This window comes from Salmo salar, chromosome 09, assembly GCF_965601325.2.
Source record: "Salmo salar chromosome 09, fSalSal1, whole genome shotgun sequence".
Lineage (NCBI taxonomy): Eukaryota > Metazoa > Chordata > Actinopteri > Salmoniformes > Salmonidae > Salmo > Salmo salar.
This window is the reverse complement of record NC_138299.1, coordinates 128,241,558-128,264,934: the sequence shown is the minus strand read 5'-3', so window position 1 is coordinate 128,264,934 and position 23,377 is coordinate 128,241,558. Positions and strand designations below refer to the sequence as shown.

General features: G+C 45.1%; 1 protein-coding gene across 4 annotated transcripts in view; it reads right to left on the bottom strand.

Annotated features, from left to right (window-relative positions):
* sphkap (SPHK1 interactor, AKAP domain containing) overlaps nt 1-23,377 on the bottom strand; it is a 44,159-nt gene that overhangs the window by 1,646 nt on the left and 19,136 nt on the right. The window contains exons 5-11 of one of the 4 annotated variants that reach the window (XM_014213847.3): nt 22,888-23,031; nt 22,333-22,594; nt 17,119-20,599; nt 4,626-4,802; nt 3,560-3,643; nt 2,803-2,852; nt 127-335 (exon numbers count right to left, since the gene is read on the bottom strand). In XM_014213847.3, the coding sequence (XP_014069322.1) occupies nt 127-335; nt 2,803-2,852; nt 3,560-3,643; nt 4,626-4,802; nt 17,119-20,599; nt 22,333-22,594; nt 22,888-23,031 (4,407 nt within the window). The remainder of the gene's footprint in view (nt 1-126; nt 336-2,802; nt 2,853-3,559; nt 3,644-4,625; nt 4,803-17,118; nt 20,600-22,332; nt 22,595-22,887; nt 23,032-23,377) is intronic. The other 3 variants (XM_082956252.1, XM_082956253.1, XM_082956254.1) reach the window with 3 other exon arrangements.

Genomic DNA, 23,377 nt, shown 5'->3' with positions numbered 1-23,377 from the left:
AGACATGCACATAACAGAGTACAACACACACACACACACACACACACACACACACACACACACACACACACACACACACACACACACACACACACACACGTAGGGGCATAATCAGAGTCTGTGTACCTGGATGTGCTGTGCTGCACCCACCTTCGACGTCCTCCTGTCTTTACACTTCCTGAAATAAACGGCATGCAGGCCCAGCTCGGAGGCAGCGATCCACTGCAGGGCCAAGCGCAGCTCTGAGTCCACACACTCTGGATCCAAGTCACAGTTGACCACCAGAAGCTCCCTGTGGCTGCTACTGCCCCCTACTGTCCACAGTGAGCTGCCCTCTGCAACACACACAGGAAATACATCACGCCCACTTTCTGTATACGTCAAGCTCACTTTGTGTAGTTTCAATGCCAAAGCTATGCCGAGGTCCGATGGCACATTGGATGGATTTGGCACTAAATAGGTTCAAGTTAGGTTGGGTAAAGAGGGCTTGATACCATCAATGTTGGGGAGTAGTGAAATACATTTAGTTCAACTTTTTAATTACATTTTTCAATAGCTTGGTGGTAGTTAAACTCAATTAAAATCTTGCTTGTGTTTTTAGTAGTTCATTACTTTGCCATTTAGTGGTATAGCTAACTACTGGAACTAAACACTACTTTTTTTGCGCAAATAAAATATGGGTGAAGTAGGCAAGAATTTACTTTCTTTTTCGGCATCAGACCTGCCTAATTCTAACTTGAAACATTTCTTGTGTGCCTAATTCTCACTTTTTGTGTTTAATAGGCTAAATTACACATTATGTTAACATCTGACTCCAGAGTGAACAGTTCTTGCAATTTTTTTGTATTTTTCTGCAATTTGTTCTTGCAATTTAACATTTCAGATTTAGATATATAGTACCGGTCATAAGTTTGGACACACCTACTCATTCAAGGGTTTTTCTTAATTTTTACTATTTTATACATTGTAGAATAATAGTGAAGACATCAAAACTATGAAATAACACATAGAATCATGTAGTAACCAAAAAAGTGTCAAACAAATGAAAATATATTTTAGATTTGAGATTCTTCAAAGTAGCCACCCTTTGCCTTGATGACAGGTTTGCACTCTCTTAGCATTCTCTCAACCAGCTTCATGAGGTAGTCACCTGGAATACATTTCAATTAACAGGTATGGCTTGTTAAATGTTTTTTGTGGAATTATTACTTTAAAGACATGAAGCTCAGTCAATGCGGAAAATGTGCAGTCACAAAAACCATCAAGCACTATGATTAAACTGGCTCACAAGAAGACCGCCACAGGAAATGAAGACCCAGAGTTACATCTGCTGCAGAGGATAAGTTCATTAGAGTTACCAGCCTCAGAAATCGGCAATTAACTGCACCTCAGATTGCACCTCACAGAGTTCAAGTAACAGACATCTCAACATCAACTGTTCAGAGGAGACTGCATGAATCAGGCCTTCATGGTCAAATTGCTGCAAAGAAACCACTACTAAAGGACACCAATAATAATAAGAGATTGCTTGGGCCAAGAAACACGAGCAATGGACATTAGACCGGTGGAAATATGTCCTTTGGTCTGATGAGTCCAAATTTGAGATTTTTGGTTCCAACCGCCGTGTCTTTGTGAGACGCAGAGTAGGTGAACGGATGATCTCCGCATTTACTGGTTTGCACCGTTAAGCATGGAGGAGGTGTGATGGTTTGGGGGTGCTTTGCTGGTGACACTGTCAGTGATTTATTTAGAATTCAAGGCACACTAAACCATCATGAATACCACAGCATTCTGCAGCGATACACCATCCCATCTGGTTTATGCTTAGTGGGACTATCATTTGTTTTTCAACAGGACAATGACCCAACACACCTCCATGCTGAGTAAGGGCTATTTGACCAAGAAGGAGAGTGATGGAGTGCTGCATCAGATGACCTGGCCTCCACAATTACCCGACCTCAACCCAATTGAGATGGTTTGGGATGAGTTGGACTGTAGAGTGAATGAAAAACAGCCAACAAGTGCTCAGCATATGTGGGAACTCCTTCAAGACTGTTGGAAAAACATTCCAGGTGACTACCTCATGAAGCTGGTTGAGAGAATGCAAAGCTGTCATCAAGGCAAAGGGTGGCTACATTGAAAAATCTAAAATATATTTAGTTTCTTTAACACTTTTTTGGTTACTACATGATTCCATATGTGTTATTTCATAGTTGTGATGTCTTCATTATAATTCTACAATGTAGAAAACCCTTGAATGAGTAGGTGTGTCCAAACTTTTGACTGGTACAGCAATTTCTCACGAAGTAGTTAAGGGATGTAGTGAACTACTTTTTCTAAGTCACTTTAGTTAAGTAAGCTATATTTTTATTAAGGGTAACTTTAGTGAAGTTTAACTTATTCCAGTGTGAAGTCATTTGTAGCTTGGTAAACTATATTTTCAGTGTAGCTTCCCCAACACTGGATACAATGCCGCTATATTGAACTAAAATGTTTAACTGGTACCACAGCAGAGATAAAGCAGTGATATATTTACGACATTTGAGTTAGAATATTCATAGAATATTGAGTGTGTAGAGATCTTACAGTGAAGAGGTTGTGAAGAGGCTGAATAGAAGTTATTGCGAAGACAAACGAGAACAAAGATGAGACAGTAGGGGAGACAGAGAGAGTTGAGTTTCCTGTGTGACAGATATAGACAGTAATGACATGGAAATGAGACAGTGTGATGTAGTGTGTGTGTGTGTGTGTGTGTGTGTGTGTGTGTGTGTGTGTGTGTGAAGACAAGGTGACACTACTCACCGTTTACGTTCTCCTTGCTCTCCCTTAGGTGACCCTTCTCTGCCTTCTCACTGAGGACAGAGAACATGACCATTAAGACAATACAGTAGGTCGCGTTCTGATTTTTTCACATTCTACCCTTAGGCCAGATTTACTAAGCATCAGTTTTTTTTTCAGTATGGGATAACACTCTAAAAACAAAGGAAGATAAAGGAAAATGTCATATCAATCTTAATCCTTCCCCATACCTATTTGTTCTGTCCTGAATGTTTAATTTCCTTAACATTTTTGGGGGTGCAAACACTTATTTAATCTAGCAGTGGGCGTGAATTTACTTACTCCCTGTCATGGATTTAAAAACATTTAATTAGTGTAAGCATGGGGTAGCTAGCCGGATGGATCATCCACCATATTTCCTACATCGGTTGAGCCACAGTCTTCCCTGTGGCTCAGTTGGTAGAGCATGGTGTTTGCAACGCCAGAGTTGTGGGTTTGATTCCCACGGGGGGCCAGTACAAAAAAAAAAAAAGGCATGAAATGAAATGTATGTATTCACTACTGTAAGTCGCTCTGGATAAGAGCGTCTGCTAAATGACTAAAATGTAAAATGATCTCATCATGAGGTGGTGAACAAGTACACACTTCATAACCATGGTAGAGACTAGAGAGAATCAGACTGGAGCCAATGAGACTGCATTCTCCTGTTCAAAGGGCCTTGTTTAAAGCCTCAGCGCTGTGTTGTAGGAGTGTTTGCATGTTGTTAGGAGTTATCAGCTACCTGTTCACTGTGCTCTGACTGAGGATGTCAGAGAAGCCCTCCAAGTCTGCCAGACCCAGGCTAGACGTGCTGCTGTTCCCGTTCCTGCAAATCCAAACAGAACCAAAACTCATATCCTGTCTCTTGAAAGGCGACACAATCAGTGACTTGTGAAGGGAACAATAAGGAGCTGCAGTGAAGCGAGCAATGTTGTTCATTAGCTGGTGATTAACATAGAAAGAGCAGCTGCAGCTGAGCAGGGTGGCTGGGCTGGCAGAGAACCTGACTGGCAATGGGCCCTTCCGTGTGGGGATGTGGAACGATTGGGAAGTCGGGCGGAGTGGGCGACCATGTCCAGTGTCAGCAGTGGAGTTAATCGGGGATGAGGTGGTCAGGTGGAGAAGAAGGCAACAGCGACCAGGTGTTTGTTTCTGCCACAGCTGTCTGCGCTGGCAGGTTAAAGCAGCGCACATTTCATCCCCACTACTGTCAAGCTGAAGCCAGCCAGCCAGCCACACAGCCCTCCTCCTAGTCCTCTGGAGCCTACAAACTTATCCATCCCACTCTTTGTTATCTATACCCTGGTCTGATTTCTCCTGGCTTAGAGGAATGCCAGTTATAGACTTGCTACCTCAGTCTTTTGGCTTGGCTGTGTGTCAGTATGAGACTAGCTTGTGGAACTGAGAAATGGCACTAGCTGAAGCAGGGAATGATAAAGCTAATGTTCTGTGGGCGTTTGATATGTGAAAAGCAGTGTGACATCATACCTATGCTAGCGCGGCTGCAGCCCCACTCTCTCTGACTATATTTCAGCGCAGGCTGCAGGCCCCAAGAGCACAATACCACGCTTGTTAAGGAGTGGGGCTCAGTGCACTAGGTGAGCTCTCTGCCAGCGGGCGGAAAGCCCCCAGGGCAGACAGCTATTCCACTGCAGCAGCAAAGGCCGAAGACTGGCACAGGACAGCAAAGAGTGAGCAGCAATGGGCTGATGAGAGGGCGACGGACCCCGAGGGCGGTAGTAGCGGTAGGAGTGCTAGGAGCGGTGCATGATAGGACGGAGCAGCGGTTGGTTCCTACGGTTACTGACCCCTCGCTCAGCTGGATAAAACTACTGGTCTCCTCGTGGGGGTCGTCATCAGGGGCGATCTGGGACCAGCTTTCTGAGCTGTCCTCACTGCTAGCACTCAGAGAGCGCTTGTTTCGTTCATCTACAGCGGGTACTGCAGCGGGCACAGAGGGCACTGCCGTCTTGTCTCTCTCAAAGCTGGGGAGAGCAAACAGCAGGATCAACCACTGTATACACTCTTAGAAAGAATTGTCCTTAAAGTGTTCTAACAGGCTGTACCTGTAGGAACCTTTTATGGTTCTAGTTAGCCATTTTTTTCAAAGAGTGTACATACAGTGGCTTGCGAAAGTATTCACCCCCCTTGGCATTTATTTCTATTTTGTTGCCGTACAACCTGGAATTAAAATAGATTTTTTGGGGGGGTTTTATCTTTTGATTTACACAACATGCCTACCACTTTGAAGATGCAAAATATATTTTCTTGTGACACAAACAAGAAATAAGACAAAAAAACAGGACTTGAGCGTGCATAACTATTCACCCCCCCAAAAGTAAATACTTTGTTAGAGACACCTTTTGCAGCAATTACAGCTGCAAGTCTCTTGGGGTATGTCTCTATAAGCTTGGTACATCTAGCCACTGGGATTTTTGTCCATTCTTCAAGGCAAAACTGTTCCAGCTCATTCAAGTTGGATGGGTTCCGCTGGTGTACAGCAATCTTTAAGTCATACCACAGATTCTCAATTGGATTGAGGTCTGGGCTTTGACTAGGCCATTTCAAGACATTTAAATGTTTCCCCTTAAACCACTTGAGTGTTGCTTTAGCAGTATGCTTTGGTCATTGTCCTGCTGGAAGGTGAACCTCCATCCCAGTCTCAAATCTCTTGAAGACTGAAACAGGTTTCCCTCAAGAATTTCCCTGTATTTAGCACCATCCATCATTCCTTCAATTCTGACCAGTTTCCCAGTCCCTGCCGATGAAATCATCCCCACAGTATGATGCTGCCAACACTGTGCTTCACTGTGGGGATGGTGTTCTCGGGGTGATGAGAGGTGCTGGGTTTGCACCAGACGCGTTTTCCTTGATGGCCAAAAAGCTCAATTTTAGTCTCATCTGACCAGAGTACCTTCTTCCATATGTTTGGGGTGTCTCCCACATGCTTTTTGGCAAACACCAAACAATTTATGGCCACTCTTCCGTAAAGCCCAGCTCTGTGGAGTGTACGGCTTAAAGTGGTCCTATGGACAGTTACTCCAATCTCCGCTGTGGAGCTTTGCAGCTCCTTCAGGGTTATCTTTGGTCTCTTTGTTGCTTGGTGGTGTCCCTTGCTTAGTGTTGTTGCAGACTCTGGGGACTTTCAGTACAGGTGTATATATACTGAGATCATGTGACAGATCATGTGACACTTAGATTGCACACAGGTGGACTTTATTTAACTAATTATGTGACTTCTGAAGGTAATTGGTTCATAGCAAAGGGAGTGAATACATATGCACGCACCACTTTTCCGTTGTTTATTATTTTATTTTTTTTTTAAACAAGTTATTTTTTTCATTTCACTTCACCAATTTCTACTGTTTTGTGTATGTCCATTACATTAAATCCAAATAAAAATCAATTTAAATTACAATGCAACAAAATAGGAAAAACGCCAAGGGGGATGAATACTTTTGCAAGGCACTGTATGGTGTGATAGGCTGGGAGACTGGGAGGAGCTCAACACCTCTGATGTGATCTTCCCCCTCATTGGTTGATTTGGTTCCATACTTTTTTCTTGGGATACAGATTGTAAAATTATTGATTATAGAATGCAGTTTTTTTAAAGTGTGCTATGTACTGTGACTATACACATTTGACATTTGTGTTGGGCCAATGAAACTTGCTCATCACATATTACATACAACCCCCCACCACCAAGTATTGGCCTTTTTAAAATCTGTGCCCCTTTTATCTCTATAAAAGGGATAACCCAGGTCCGTTAGTGTGTAAAGGATTTTTTGTATTTGTACCTATCCAAATTAACCATAAATAAATAAGGGAATGAAAGGCTGTAGTGTTGGCTGTTTTTTTTATGCAACAGAGCAACTGATGAATTTAAATCCTGATTAGATGATTGAAAGCTACCAGATTCCCATAGTGGGTTAAGGTGTTGTTTGTCAATGTCAATGAACCTCACATTTCCAAAAGGGAAAGACTCACCTGGCGATCTGTTCAACGTCTGCCCTGGTCGTCTTCCCCTGTCTGGGAAAGGTACCCCGACCCCACTCCTCCCACACTCCGAGCTTTCGCTCACCTCCAGCTCACAGGCACTGTTGGGGCGAGTGACTCTGAACTTACAATGGCTAGACCCAAGTCGTTATATATTTTTTCTTGTGCATTTTGCTATTTGCCTCATGACTCCTGCATGCTTTGTTGACTATGAACTTTCTTTACCCAACCGTGGGACAGACTATGTTTGTTCCCACACTCGGGATTCTGACTCTCTATTGGTTACACAGACTTTTGGCCTCCCATCCTATTCTAACCCCCCATCGCCGGCTTTGTATTCATGTCACCTGATGAAATTGCTGTATAATATGATCTTGTTGCCATCTAACACACATTCAGATGTCATAAATCAGCACTGCAGAGCTATCCCTGTCCTCTGCCGTGCCTTGATTGTATTACTGTTGATGATATCTGGAAATGTGCATGTACACCGTGGCCCATCTACTGTTGCTAGCCCCAATTCTGATTTGTGCTCTGATATCTGTTTCATGGATTTCTGCTCTCGTAAAAGCCTGGGTTTTCTGCACGTTAACACTAGAAGCTTATTACCTAAAATGAAAGTGTGGGTTCACAGCTCCAATTCAGGATGTGTTGGTCATTACTGAGATGTGGTTAAGAAAGAGTGTTTTGAATACTGATGTTAACCTTTCTGGTTATAACCTTTTTCGGCAAGACAAATCTTCCAAAGGTGGGGGAGTGGCAATCTTTACCAAGGAACACCTTCAGTGCTTAATTGTTACCACCAATTCTGTCCCCAAACAATTTGATTTGCTGGTTTTTGTCGACTGTTGCTGGGTGTTATCGTCCTCCATCAGCACCGGCCTGTACCCTACCTGCCGTAAACTCTCTCCTGGCCCCTTACACTAAGTCTGAATTTGTCCTGCTAGGTGACCTAAACTGCGACATGCTTAAACCACCTGATCAAGTCCTAAAGCAATGGGACTCCCTAAATCTTTCTCAGATTATTACCAATCCCACAAGGTATGACTCCAAACACCCAGAAAAGGCTACTCTCCTCGATGTTATCCTCACAAATAATCCTGATAGGTATCAGTCTGGTGTTTTCTGTAATGACTTTAGTGATCACAGCCACAGTTTGTCCTGTATTTAAAGGGGGAGATTAAGATGATCCTAACTGTTATAAGCCTATTTCAAAAGTGTTGGAAAACCTTGTCAATAATCAACTGACTGGCTTTCTTGATGTCTATAGTATTCTCTCTGGTATGCGATCTGGTTTCTGCTCAGGTTATGGATGTGTCACTGCAACCTTAAAGGTCCTCAATAATGTCACCATTGCCCTTGATTCTAAGCAATGGTGTGCTGCTATTTTTATCGACTTGGCCAAAGCTTTGATACGGTAGACCATTCCATTGTTGTGGGCCGGCTAAGGAGTATTGGTGTCTCTGAGTGGTCTTCGGCCTGGTTTGCTAACTACCTCTCTCAAAGAGTGCAGTGTATAAAGTCAGGACATCTGTTGTCTCAGCCACTGCATGTCACCAAGGGTGTACCCCAAGGCTCAATCCTAGGCCCCATGCTCTTCTCAATTTACATCAACAACATAGCTCAGGCAGTAGGAAGCTCTCTCATCCATTTATATGCAGATGGAACAGTCTTATACTCAGCTGGCCCATCCCAGGATTTTGTGTTAAACGCTCTACAACAAAGCTTTCTTAGTGTCCAACAAGCTTTCTCTGCCCTTAACATTGTTCTGAACACCTCCAAAACAAAGGTCATGTGGTTTAGTAAGAAGAATGCCCCTCTCCCCACAGGTGTGAATACTACCTCTGAGGGTTTAGAGCTTGAGGTAGTCACCTCATACAGGTACTTGGGAGTATGGCTAGACGGTACACTGTCCTTCTCTCAGCACATATCAACGGTGAAGATTAAAGTTAAATCTAAACTCTGTTTCCTCTATCGTAATCGCTCCTCTTTTACCCCAGCTGCCAAACTAATCCTGATTCAGATGACTATCCTACCCATGCTAGATTACGGAGACGCAATTTATAGATCGGCAGGTAAGGGTGCTCTCGAGCGGCTAAATGTTCTTTACCATTCGGCCATCAGATTTGCCACCAATGCTCCTTAAAGGACACATCACTGCACTCTATACTCTTCTGTAAACTGGTCATCTCTGTATACCCGTCACCCCACTGGTTGATGCTAATTTATAAAACCCTCTTAGGCCTCACTCCCCCCTATCTGAAATATCTACTTCAGCCCTCATTCTCCACAACAAGGCTTTCTTAGTGTCCAGCAAGCTTTCTCTGCCCGTTTTGTTCTGAACACCTGCAAAACATACAGTACCGGTCAAAAGTTTGGACACACCTACTCATTCCAGGGTTTTTCTTCATTTTACTATTTTCTACATTGTAGAATAATAGTGAAGACATAAAAAATATGAAATAACACATGGAATCATGTATTTCTGCCAAACTAACCTGATTCAGATGACCATGCTACCCATGCTAGATTACGGAGATGTAATTTATAGATTGGCAGGTAAGGGTGCTCTCGAGCGGCTAGATGTTCTTTACCATTCGGCCATCAGATTTGCCACCAATGCTCCTTATAAGTCACATCACTGCACTCCATACTCCTCTGTAAACTGGCCATGTCTGTATACCTGGCGCAAGACCCACTGGTTGATTGGTTGATGCTTATTTATAAAATCCTCTTAGGCCTCACTCCCCCTGTCGGAGATACCTGATGCAACCCTCATCCTCCTCATACAACACCTGTTCTGTCAGTCACATTCTGTTAAAGTTCCCCAAAGCACACACATCCCTGGGTCGCTCATCTTTTCAATTCGCTGCAGCTAGCGACTGGAACGAGCTGCAACAAACACTCAAACTGGACAGTTTTATCTCAATCTCTTCATTCAAAGACTCAATCATGGAAACTCTTACAGACAGTTGTGGTTGCTTTGCGTGATGTATTATTGTCTCTACCTTCTTGCCCTTTGTGCTGTTGTCTGTGCCCAATAATGTTTGTACCATGTTTTGTGCTGCTACCATGTTGTGCTGCTGCCAAGTTGTGTTGCTACGATGTTGTTTTCATGTTGTGTTGCTACCATGCTGTGTTGTCATGTTTTGCTGCCATGCTATGGTGCTGTCTTAGCTCTCTCTTTATGCAGTGTTGTGCTGTCTCTCTTGTTGTGATGTGTGTTTTGTCCTATATTTTTTATTTAATTTATTTATATTTTTAATCCCAGCCCCCGTCCCAGAAGGAGGCCTTTTGCCTTTTGGTAAGCCATCATTGTAAATAAGAATTTGTTCTCAACTGACTTGTCTAGTTAAATAAAGGTTAAGTAAAAAATAAAAAGATGCAGATGACTCGTTTCCTAATTGGAGTTTATTAAGTGTTACGTGAAAAAACAGCAAACCCAGCAATCCTTTAGCAGCCTAAATATAATTATCTCTTCCATCTCTTTTCCTTTTCATCTTATTTATTGCATGTATCAATCCAATCTAGAGGTAACTGACAAAATAATGGAAACATTTGAGTAAATGAGGGATACAAAGTATATTGAAAGCAGGTGCTTCCACACAGGTGTGGATCTTGAGTTAATTAAGCTATTAACATCCCACCGTGCTTAGGGTCATGTATAAAAATGTTTGGCAGGCCATTATTTTGGCTACCATGGCTATGCCCTCATATTTGGTATTTACTAGGATCCCGATTAGCCACTGCAAATTCATCAGCTACTCTTCCTGGGGTCCACAGGATGACAATTCCCCGATCCCACAGGGCACGGAGGGTCACTGAATGGTTTGATGAGCATTGAAACTATGTAAACCATATGCCATAGCCATCTCAGTCACCAGATCTAAACCCAATTGAACACTTATGGGTGATTCTGGAGTGGTGCCAGAGTCAGCGTTTTCCACCACAATCAACAAAGCACCAAATTATGGAATTTCTCGCGGAAGAATAGTGTCACATCCCTCCGATAGAGTTTAGAATCTATCCCAAGGTGCACTGAAGCTGTTCTGGCATGTGGTGGCCAAACGCCCCATTGGTCTTTTTTTTTATTTTGGCAGTTACCTGTATATGATACTAAGATTTTTTTCTGAAGTATCAACATTTGTAAATAACCTCCAAAGTATTTCAACCCCATTGTTTATTTTCCTTTCTAAACACGTAACTTTATATTTGATCTGCTCTACCTATTTGTGCGACCTTGTGTTGTCGTCTATGTCAACGTGGTCTGTAAATGTTTGTCGCTTAGCTGATGAGCTCAAGATGCTGGAATACCAATAAAGTGACCATCTTGGCCATGTTCTGTTATAATCTCCACCCGGCACAGCCAGAAGAGGACTGGCCACCCCTCATAGCCTGGTTCCTCTCTAGGTTTCTTCCTAGGTTTTGGCCTTTCTAGGTAGTTTTTCTTAGCCGCTGTGCTTCTACACCTGCATTGCTTGCTGTTTGGGGTTTTAGGCTGGGTTTCTGTACAGCACTTTGATATATCAGCTAATGTAAGAAGGGCTATATAAATACATTTGATTTGAAGTACATTGGAAGTTTTCTGTAACCTTCTCCTTGTGGTGCCCAACTCTTCCAATACCAGGCCTCCCTGCAGTGTGTATATATCCATGTTTCACTGCCTCCCTAAAGGCCACTCTCACTTTACCAAGAAGGTCTGTGTGAATCTTCTCACCTTACTGAGTCCCTGTTACACAATTGACCTCTGAGTGAAATGTCAGACCCAAATTACAGGACAATATGATGCCACTGCTGTATGTAGTATGTGTCTCTTATATACATAATATACTGTATGTGTGACATACACTCGTCTCCATATGTATTTGGAAAGGGAATTCTTTATTTTTCATTTGAGATCCAATGTTTCCTTTGAGGCGACAGTACAGAATGTCACCTTTTACACTGCCCTCCATTATTATTGGGACAGGGAAGCATTTTGACTTATTTGGGATCTACACTCCAAAAGTGTGGATTTGAAATCAAACCATGACTATGAGGTTAATGTTCAGACCGTCAGCTTTAATTTGAGGGTATTTTCACTTATATCTGGTGAACCGTTTAGAAAGTACTGCACTTTCATACATAGTCCCCCCATTATACAGTGCATCTGGGAAAGTATTCAGACCCCTTGGCATTTTCCACATTTTGTTACGTTACAACCTTATTCTAAAATGGATTACATATATTTTTTTAAATCCTTATCTACACACACAATACCCCATAATGACAAAGCGATAACAGGTTTTTAGAAATGTTTGCAAATTTATTCAAACTAAAAAACTTTGATCATCCTCGAGATGTTTCTACAACTCGATTGGAGTCCACCTGTGGTAAATTCAATTGACTGAACATGATTTGGAAAGGCACACACCTGTCTAAGGTCCCACAGTTGACAGTGCATGTCGAACGAAATGTCCGGAGAGATCCGAGATAGGACTGTGTCGAGACACAGATCTGGGGACAGGTACCAAAAAATGTCGGCAGCATTGAAGGTCCCCAAGAACACAGTGGCCTCCATCATTCTTAAATGGAAGAAGGTTGGAACCACCAAGACTCTTCCTAGAGCTGGCTGCCCAGCCAAACTGGGGGAGAAGGGCCTTGGTCAGGGAGGTCACCAAGAACCCGATGGTCACTCTTACATCTCTGCAGCACTCCACCAATTAGGCCTTTATGGTAGAGTGGCCAGACGGAAACCACTCCTCAGTAAAAGGCACATGACAGCCCACTTGAAGTTTGCGAAAAGGCACCTAAAGACTCTCAGACCATGAGAAACAAGATTCTCTGTTCTGATAAAACCAAGATTGAACTCTTTGGCCTGAATGCCAAGAGTCACTTCTGGAGGAAACCTGGCACCATCCCTACGGTGAAGCATGGTGGTGGCAGCATCATGCTGTGGGGATTTTCTTTCAGTGACAGGAACTGGGAGACTAGTCAGGATCGAGGGAAAGATGAACGGAGCAAAGTACAGAGAGATTCTTGACGAAAACCTGCTCCATAGGACCTCAGACTGGGGCGAAGGTTCACCTTCCAACAGGACAACGGCCCTAAGCACACAGCCAAGACAACGCAGGAGTGGCTTCGGGACAAGTCTCTGAATGCCCTTGAGTGGCCCAGCCAGAGCCCGGACTTGAACCAAATCGAACATCTCTGGAGAGACCTGAAAATAGCTGTGCAGTAACACTCCCCATCACACCTGATAGAGCTTGAGAGGATCTGCAGAGAAGAATGGAGAAACTCACCAAATACAGGTGAGCCAAGCTTGTAGCGTCATTCCCAAAAAGACTTGAGGCTGTAATAGCTGCCAAAGGTGCTTCAACAAAGTACTGAGTAAATGGTCTGAATACCAATGTAAATGTGATATTTCAGTTGTTTACGTTTTATAAATTTTATAAATTTTCTAAAAAACAGTTTTGATTTGTCATTATGGGTTATTGTGTTTAGGTTGATGAGAAAAAAAACAATTTAATACATTTAAGAATAATGCTGTAACGTAACAAAATCTACAAGACCATGGTGATTGCCTACGGAGCTGTGAAGGGAACGGCACCTCCATACCTTCAGGCTCTGATCAGGCCCTACACCCAAACAAGGGCACTGCGTTCATCCACCTCTGGCCTGCTGGCCCCCCTACCGCTGAGGAAGCACAGTTCCCGCTCAGCCCAGTCAAAACTGTTCGCTGCTCTGGCACCCCAATGGTGGAACAAGCTCCCTCACGACGCCAGGACAGCGGAGTCAATCACCACCTTCCGGAGACACCTGAAACCCCACCTCTTTAAGGAATACCTAGGATAGGATAAAGTAATCCTTCTAACCCCCCCCCCCCCCCCCCCCCCCCCCCCCCCCCCCCCCCCCCCCCCCCCCCCCTTAAAAGATTTAGATGCACTATTGTAAACTGGTTGTTCCACTGGATATCATAAGGTGAATGCACCAATTTGTAAGTCGCTCTGGATAAGAGCGTCTGCTAAATGACTTAAATGTAAATGTAATGTAAATGTAAATGTAAATAGTCAAGGGGTCTGAATACTTTCTGAACGCACCGTATGTGTGTATTGGTTCCATATTCATAGCACACAATGAATGACTACATCAAGTTTGTGACTCTACACATTTGTTGGATACATTTGCTGTTTGTTTTGGTTGTGTTTCAGATTTTTTTGTTCCCAATAGAAATGAATGGTAGATAATGTATTGTGTCATTTTCGAGCGTTGGACTAGTAACCGAAAGGTTGCTAGATCGAATCCCCGAGCTGACAAGGTAGAAATCTGTCGTTCTGAACAAGGCAGTTAACCCACTGTTCCTAGACCGTCATTGAAAATAAAATGTGTTATTAACTGGCTTGCCTAGTTAAATAAATACAAATTTAAAAACGAACTGTGGATAACAGTCGTTCAAGTTCATCATAGCAAAGCGATTCACATTTCTTGCTAGCTAACCAAATGACTCTTGCATCTCTAGCTGTAGCCACCGAAAAACGATATGAGGGGAAAAAGTCAGTCACTCATACCTCCAATGACATGACATCCTCCCAGCAGATAGCTAACGTTAGGCTCTGTGTTTTTAGCTTGCTAAATAAATATATACGCTAGCCCAGCGTGTCAAACTCAATCAGCGCATGGGCCATATTGAAAAACACAATGAATTCGCAGGCCAGGTGTGCAATTGCGACCCAAACTGGCCATAGTTTTATTTGAAAAAATATCTCCCTTTATAATGTCCAGTTAACGTTAAGTCCATAGGATGCTGTATATAGAAATCATATTTTTCCAGCTTTTGCTTCCCTGCTTGTATATGTGCATAATATAATGTGACCTTAATCAAAAAGTATTTAATAACTCCAAATAACAAAAAGGTAGCTGTAGGTTGTTGTAACATTTAAACTTAAAACATGTTTTTCTTTTTTTTTGCACAGCATGGATCATCGGTGTGGTTGAGTGCAACAATGCTGTATGGTGCACTCTACATGTATTGTAGTTGAGTAGCCAACCTAGGCTACTGCTCTGTTATAATAGGCCTACACGTTTCTCCTTTGCATTGTGTTTTGTTGCAGGTTTAGTTTTGTTGCAGTAATTTCATAAAGTAGATTACTCAACTGTTGACTAATTCATACTAGCTTGTGTGTCCTATTCGGCCCACTGGCCTTGTGTTTGACACGTGTGCTAGCCTATTAGCCAAGTTATAACTAGCTTGTGATCATTGTCCTTGCGAGTTTGATTATATTGACATTTCCAGCTTTAGTTACAGCCGTCCGTTTTTGAGACATTGAAACTGAAACAGTGCATCCTAAATGGGTGGAGGCAGCAAATGATGTATGAGGCAAGCTGTGATTTACAACCTGATAGAAATATTTTAAAATCATGCATTGTACTGCATCCATATAATCATGCATTGTACTGCATCCATATATTCTGCCAAAAATGGCTTACTGTACGTTATGAATATTTTTTTTTACTCTTATAAAGTTGGTTTTGAAGAATAAACTGGGAATTTGATATTTTTTTACTGATATTATGATTGTCGGTTTCATATCTGCAAAGTAATTCAAACGCTGTCAGTTCCACTATAAATTAGTCAAAAGTTTAGTCACATATTCCTTGCACGCAATGACTAAATCAATCTTGTGACTTTACAAACTCGCTGGATGCATTTACAGTTTGTTTTGGTTGTGTTTTGGGTTATGTTTTGCCAGTACCTGAATGATGACAGCAGTACTTTTCTTTCTAATTAAGTAGATAAGATGTTTCATCATGAATAATGATTAGGGAGATGCCGTTAAGAGGCAACAACAAAACATGCTAACCTCTCACCATTACCAATAACTGGGGAGGTCAGAATTTTTGGGGGCTATGATCTTTATGCCTCTGTAACCTTCTCATTCATCATTATTCACGATTCATTCATGATTATCCATAACCATGGTAGCATCCACATGAATGTAGAAGTGTTCACAAACATCTTCTATTCTTACTTACAATAAAAGTGACTCCAAAATGGCACAAAATATTATTCACCATTCAGTTCATACTGGGTAAAACATAATGGGCAATTCCATGGTAACAGAAAAACCAAAAACTATTATTGCAAAGTTAAACAAACCATATGCACAAGGATGACTTCCAACAATTTCCACAGAAAATGTAAAAAAAAAAAACATTTACTGGAAGAACAGTGCAGATGCAAAGTTTGGTAACAGAATGACGGCACAAACCTTTGCTTTTTGTTTGAAATACATTTTAAAGAAAGAAATCTGAGCATCATTCTGTTAGCTTGGAATTGTCCAAATCCAGAACACAACCAAAACAAACCGCAAATGCATCCAACAATTTTGTAGTCACAAGCTTCATGTAATCATTGCCTGCAAGGAATACAGGACCAAATACCAACATTTTGATTACTTTAATACTAGTGAATGTGTCCAAATACTTGTGAATTCTTCAAATGGGGGACTAGATATATAAAGTACTTTCATTTCTAAACTGTAAAACAGATATGAATGAAAATCCCCTCAACTAAAAGCTGACATTCTGTACTCTCGCCTAATATGAAATATAAAATGCTGGAGTATAGAGGAAAAAAAAATGTTGCTTTACTGTCCAAATACATATTTATTTATTTAACCTTTATTTAACTAGGCAAGTCACTTAAGAACAAATTCTTATTTACAATGACGGCCTACACCGGCCAAACCCGGACGACATGCGCCGCCCTTTGGGACTCCCAATCACGGCCGGTTGTGATATAACCTGGATTCGAACCAGGGTGTCTGTAGTGACACCTCTAGCACTGAGATACAGTGCCTTAGACCGCTGCGCCGCTCGTGAGCATATGGGGGAGTGTATATATATATGTGTGTGTGTTTGGGTTCGTATGAGTGTTTATGAGTATCTGCAGTATGTCGTGACTAGAGGCATGTCTATGCCACCTTGAAGATCAAGGTTAGCTTTAGATAAAAGCTGTAGCCTCCAACACAGAAACATGACTCATAACCTGGCTGTGGGTGTGTATAACCACAGAGACTTTCACAATAGACTACGTTCTCTCTGTGGATGCAGTAGAAGCCATTATGTGGCTGGGTCTCTGATACCCAACACTATAAAGAGTTTAACAACTCATGGATGATTTTTGATTTATAAACACATTCGGTCACAATTCAAGGTGTTTTGGAAAATCATTTCCAAGGAGGAATATGGAAAGATACTACCATCTCTCTTTGTTTGAGGGTGCGATTGACTCACAGGGGAATCACTCACTGAGAGAGAGCTTACCTGCTGCGGCTCACTGAGGCCCTCTCAGCACGCCACTGGGCTGTCCCCTCAGGGGGCGCTGGGTCCCAGGGGTGATGCCAGGCCCTTTCCACTGGATTTCCAGACTCCGGATCGTCCCTCTGATCTGTCTCGATGTGGATCACCGGTACAGGGACCTCCCTGGGGCCCCTGATGGGGGGACCCGCTGCTGTACATGTGCTGTCTCCGCCCCCTCCTGGTTGCTCCTGGCTGGCTCTGCTCCGGGTGCAGCCAGGGCGGGACTGTTTGAAGCCTCTCCTCCTCTCCCCCACGGGCATGTGTTGTTGTCGCCCCACCACGCCCCCTCCTCCGGCTCCATCCCCTTCCTGTAGGACAGACTTCCCGGTTTCCACGATGTCTGCGGCCAGGCGGTTGGCATACTGCAGCATGTGGGTCTGGGACTCTGCATCCACTAGGTCAATGCTGTCCTCCGGGTCCGCAATGATCTTGTTCTTCCGCATCAGGGACTCAATGGAGCTGGACCAGGTCTCGTGGATCAGCATGTCAGTGATCTGGTCAGTCTGGCCCCTCTGGTACAGACATGAGTCAGACTTGCAGAGGCCCGTGGCAGACACCTGCACCGAGTTGGTGGGGTAGATGTTGAGCGTGTCCCCGTGCACATTGCGGACGAAGCCATCAAAGGAGTTGGCCTTGATGGGCGAGTTGACGGTCAGCCTGGAGTCTGAGAAACGTCTGTCTGGCACGGAGGACTGACGGATACAGAAGAGGGTTCTGGGAGATGGAGGCAATAGGCTGTTGCTCCACTCTTTAGTTCTGCCCATACTGTAGTCTTTGCTCTCCATGTCCATGTCTTTGAGCATGAACCTGTAGAATTCCTCCGTGATGCTCTCCGTACTGGACTGCTTGGACAGACAGGAGGTGGTCCTCACATTGAGGTGGCCGTTCTTCTTGGTGGCTGCCTGCTGCACGGCTGCCGCCAGGATGCTGCTGGCATTCTGCCCGGCGTAGTAGTCCAGGAGCAGGTCAAAACCCCGGCCCTCCATCTCCATCTGGTTCACCATGAAGCGGGAGAACTCATCCGTAATGCTCTCGCAGCTGGACTGCTTAGAGATGGAGCCTCCCCTGCTCAGGTTCTGGCCCAGCCGGCTGCCAGGGCCCAGGGTGTTGGGGGTACCCGGGGGGCCTGCGTCCTCCTCTGGGATGCTTTCGTAGCTGGCGGCCTTGCCCCGGCTCCACCGCTCGCACTGCAGCCGGCTGCGGGTCTGCTGGCCGGGCTTGGAGGTGTCAACTACGTTGAGCTCGGGGCAGTTCATGATGCGGGCGGTGACCTCGGAGGCAAAGAGTGCAAATGGGTCTAGAGTCTGGGGCATGTCGTCTAGGTTGACGGTCTCATCCACCACGCGGTTGACCAGGCACTCCATCAACTCGGGCTGCTCCTCCGTCTTCCTCTTTATCTCACTGAGGCGTGGCGGCCGGTGCTTTTTGGATGCCACACCGCCGTTCTGGCCCTCCTTTCTGCGGAGGGCCGTGCAACAAGAGGGCAGCAGGTAGCCCCCCTCGGGGTAGTAGCCGGCTGCGCCCTTCAAGGCACAGAACCACGGCTGCTTCCCGCTGGAGTTCTCCAGGCAGATGGCGGCCAGCTCAGTGGCCATTGAGACCACGGTGGTGGCCAGGTCATCAGCGAAGTAGTTGACGGGGGTAGTTCTGGACTCTGAGTCCATCTTTAGGCAGACCAAGGCCCCTGTGGTGGAGGAGCTAAAAGAGGACTGAGGGGTCAGAGAAGACTGTCTGCTGTCCGTACTGGCTCTCCATCTTTTCTCTGTGCCCAGGGATGAAGAGACCTGGTGGGGTAAGCTCTCTGTAAAAGGCTCTCTGATGTTTCCTCTGGCCTGCTGGCCCTGGAGGTCATAGCAGTCCTTAGTAGAGGACGAGACTTTCGTCGGAGCTTGTCTGAGCTGCTGCTGCTGTCTGATATGTGGCGAGCTGTGAGACCCATAAGGTTCGCTCTCCCTCTCCTCGAGTCCATATTTGTCCTCCATTATCGCAGAGTAGATGGGCGTCTTCTCTGCCCAGTGGGCTTCACAATTATCGGGCTGGCTGGAGCCGACGAAGCGCTGTAATTGACTTAATGGTTCCTTGGTGGTGGCGGCCGCCTCATAGTCCCTGGAGCCGATATCATCCTCTTGTCTGTCAAACGACCCTATATCACATTTAGAAATGTCACCGATCCGCTTTGAAGTGAGACAAAGGACGTCGAAGAGCACATTGCTCACGCTCTCCTGCAGAAAGCCCTGGATATCAGGGACGTCTTTGCCCGGGCCTTCTAGTTCTCTTTTCTTTTTAGCTTTCTCAAACGCGTGCTTGAAGAGGCCATTGGCCACCTCGCTGATGAAATCGTCCACCTCAGTTTCATCCATTTTGTCCAGATAGGACTTTTTGGGAGACGTGATGCCATCCACGATCCTGTTGTGGGTGGACTCCAGTAGGTGGGCCACACTCTTGTAGTCCTGGGGCTGAGCCAGCACCCCTGCTGCCTCCTTGTGAAGAACTTCAGCGATGCTGGTGCGGAAGGCCTCGATGCTGGTTCCCTCGGCAACGCTGCAGTGAAGAGTGACGGCCGTGGAGGCCTGCGCTGCAGATAGGAGTCCCACGGAGGCGGCTGAGTAGACCTCGGTGGTGGAGTCGTCTTCTGACTCGCAGCCCCCCTCCTCGGCCTCTTCAGCTAGCTCCACAACGGCCACTGCCCCCGCCACCTGGGCCATACCGCACATGGCTGAGGAGAAGGAGTAGTCAGTGCCCTCAGGGTCTCTCTGTCCCTCTCTCTCCATGTCCTCCTCTGTTGGCTCCATCGCTAGCTGCTCTGCTACCTGTGGGCTGGAGATGGTGCCGATGACGCTGGCAGCACATGCCAGGGCCCGCTGCAGGGGTTTGTTGGGGTGGCGTCCACTGGTAGTGGTGGTAGGGTGGAAGCTATGGACCTCTGGTCCGTGTTCTGCCGTTACCTGTCTGGCAGCACCACCAACACCATACTCCACAGCCACGTGAGAGGCCTGGGTACCCAGCCACTCCGGCAGGCCCTCGCAAGAATCCGGGCTCTGCACTATGACGATCTTAGGCAGCTCGAAAGAGCAGGCGCGTGCCCGAGAGGGCTCCTCCGCTCCTGTCCTGGTGAGGCCGGCGGGGGGGCGGTGGCTGCCGGGGGACATGCTCACAGCAGCCTCGGTGGCGAAAGACGGTTCGTCCTGAGACAGGCGGATGAAGGCGTCCTGCAGTACCGACTCAGCCAGGTTGGTGGCGTAGTGGCCGGCCGACTCCTTATTGTGGTGACCGCTAGCTCTCGCCGGTGCCCTTCCTCCTTGTTTCTTGGTGGCTGGGGGGGCGCAAATGGTCACCTCAGAGTCCTCGCTGTCCTGCCACTGGTTCTGGCCCAGGCGTCCCCTCTGACACGCAGGTCTGTCGCTGTGTGCTGCGTCTGCCAAGCCCACTGCCACATCACTGCACTCTGGCTCATTGGGGAGAGAGAGAGAGAGAGAGGCATGTCCAGACCTGTTAGAGAATAGTTCCATCAAACTCCCAATGTGCCACAGCAACAGCAATGACAACCCAGCTCTGGTTTAACCAAGCTAGCAATAACACCAGACTTTCACTGAGCAGCGTTTACCCACTCAAACCTGACTATAGCTACCAACCAAACCCTAGCTGGTCCCAGTTAAGTTTGTGCTGTCTTACCAATGACCATAAGAGTTGGCTACACAGGCTACAATACAACACAAACAGATCTGGGAAAAGGCTAACTTACCCCCATGCAAAGTAAAAAAGAACAACCTATTTGATTATGAATATTACTGGTACATTGACTCAAAGGAGAGGCTAACCTTCACACAGTATTGGTTCTAATTTCATACAGGCAGGGCTGAGAACAATACAGATACAAAATACTATAAACATCAATGTATCCAAATAAACTACAAAATACTTGTATTTTGTAATGTATTTAAATAAAATACATGTATTTTCTATTTTAAAATACCAAAATACATTTGCACGTGCCGGCCCGAACAGAAACAAAATTCTCAGTAACAGTTACAAAAATGTTTTTACTGGCAATGACTGTAAGATGTCGTTTAACTACCTTAGTTGAGCAAGTCACTCTGGATAAGTGTGTCTGCTAAATGACCAAAAAATGTAATGTATACAGTATGTGAAAATGAACATACCAAAATGAACTGCAAAGCACTCTGGTTATTGTTTCGGGGTGGAGCTCATGAATAATACTCATTATGCTTTGCAATTGTTCATTTTTACATATACATTTAGTTCATTTAGCAGATGCTTTTATCACCATAGTGCCATCAGACTTCTGATACCAACGCAGTGAAAGGGGGGCCACAATAGGTGAACCACTATAAATTACAGTATTTAGATACATTGGAGTGTAGTTCATCCCAATGTAATTAAAATGACAAAATACACAGAAGTAATTAAAATACGTATTTCAAATACAATGTAACAGAAATACTGTCCATCTCTGCGTACACGAGATGAATTATAGATAAGGGGAGACTGCAGAAAAGCACAGCCAAGCTCAGGGCCATATTCTGTATATTAATCTCGATCATGCAAGGGATACACGCATTAAGGAGCTACGAAGCCAGCCAGCCACAGAGAAGTGTTTTTACAGATGAAGACTGACAGGCACGAGAGAACAAGAGAACAACAGGACAAGCGGCTGGGCGCCTGTCGTTCCCTTTTGAAACGAGTTGAGGGACATCTTCAGTGGTAAGAATAGCTTTCAAGGAACATGTAGACTATTCGTGATTTCCATACTGAAGACTCTATAATAAACACTACATCAATAACAACTTAGATTCTTATTGAGGTTGTTATCAGTACCTATACACTGACCTGTTTTGAGAGTAGGCTACTGAATAATGTATTACCTTACAAAAATGCCAGATTTTTCCTCCCAAAATGAGTGCTTCGCGTTAGATTATTTGTAAATAAAAAATGATTATTCCATTTAGCATTCACTTTTGTCGAAAGTGACCTAGAACAGTGACTGAGATCGACATTGACAGGATCAAACCCACAAACCTGCTGTTGCTATCCTCATGCTATACAAATTTAGCCACATAGGACTACATTACTCTACTTTCATATTCACCACATATGTCAGTAAAATATATTGAACTCAAATACAGTACATGGGTATTCAAAAGGATGAGAGAAAATCACCGTTTCGTAAGCCGTCATCCTCGATGTCATCCCCCAGGTGTTCTGAGGCAGTGAGGAAGTCCTCCTCTATGGATGAGAAGGAGCGATTGGTGTCATCATCCAGCCTCTGCCCTGCCATCATCCGCCCCTGGGACCCCTGGGACCCCTGCCTCTCCTGACCCCACTGTAGCCCGATCAGGAACTTGTTGATCTCATAGATGATGCTGGTGGGCCGCCGGCCCCCAGCACACTGGACCAGGCACACATCTGTACACCTCTGGCCCTGGAGGCAACACACACACACACACACGCAGGCACACAGGTACAAACACGCGCGCGCGCACACACACACACAGAGGAAGGAAAGAATTCAATAATTGATGAGTTCTACCTTGTGTGCTCGTGTAACACTCAGAGCTGACGAGTCAGTCAAACAGTGGATGGATTGGGATGGAGGGATCTCAACAAACCATCAATATAAAATGAGAAGGAAGAAGTGTGTGTGTGTGTGTGTGTGTGTGTGTGTGTGTGTGTGTGTGTGTGTGTGTGTGTGTGTGTGTGTGTGTGTGCGCTCACCTGTGTGTGGGTGGGGTACTGGTGAGGGTGAGAGGGGTCCGGAGTCTCCAAACCACCGAGCAGCAGGATCTCGTTCACCTTGGGCTGTCGCACGCTCAGAGAGCCAACCAGCTTGGGCAGGTCTGGAGAGATCGAGGCCAGTTTCTAGAGGAAAGAGAGACGTCGCCCACAGTCACTGTGATAGTCACACAGGCAGTCATCACCAGCACAAACCTGCTAATTACCTAAACAAATCAACCCCTCTCACCCAGGCTAATTATCCTGAATCCATGACAACAGAGCCAGTGTTTACGATGGTTAAGAAAGACTGGGGGAACAGGCGGAGAGGAGAGGAAAGAGGCGAGAGGATGAGAGAGGGAGCAGAGGAGTTAATGGGTAGGGGGGAGGAAAGGGGAGGAAAGGGGAGGAGGGAGGAGAGCATGGGTAGGGGGGAGGAGAGGGAAGAGAGGATATGAAAGGAGAGCATGGGTAGGGGGAAGGAGAGGGAAGA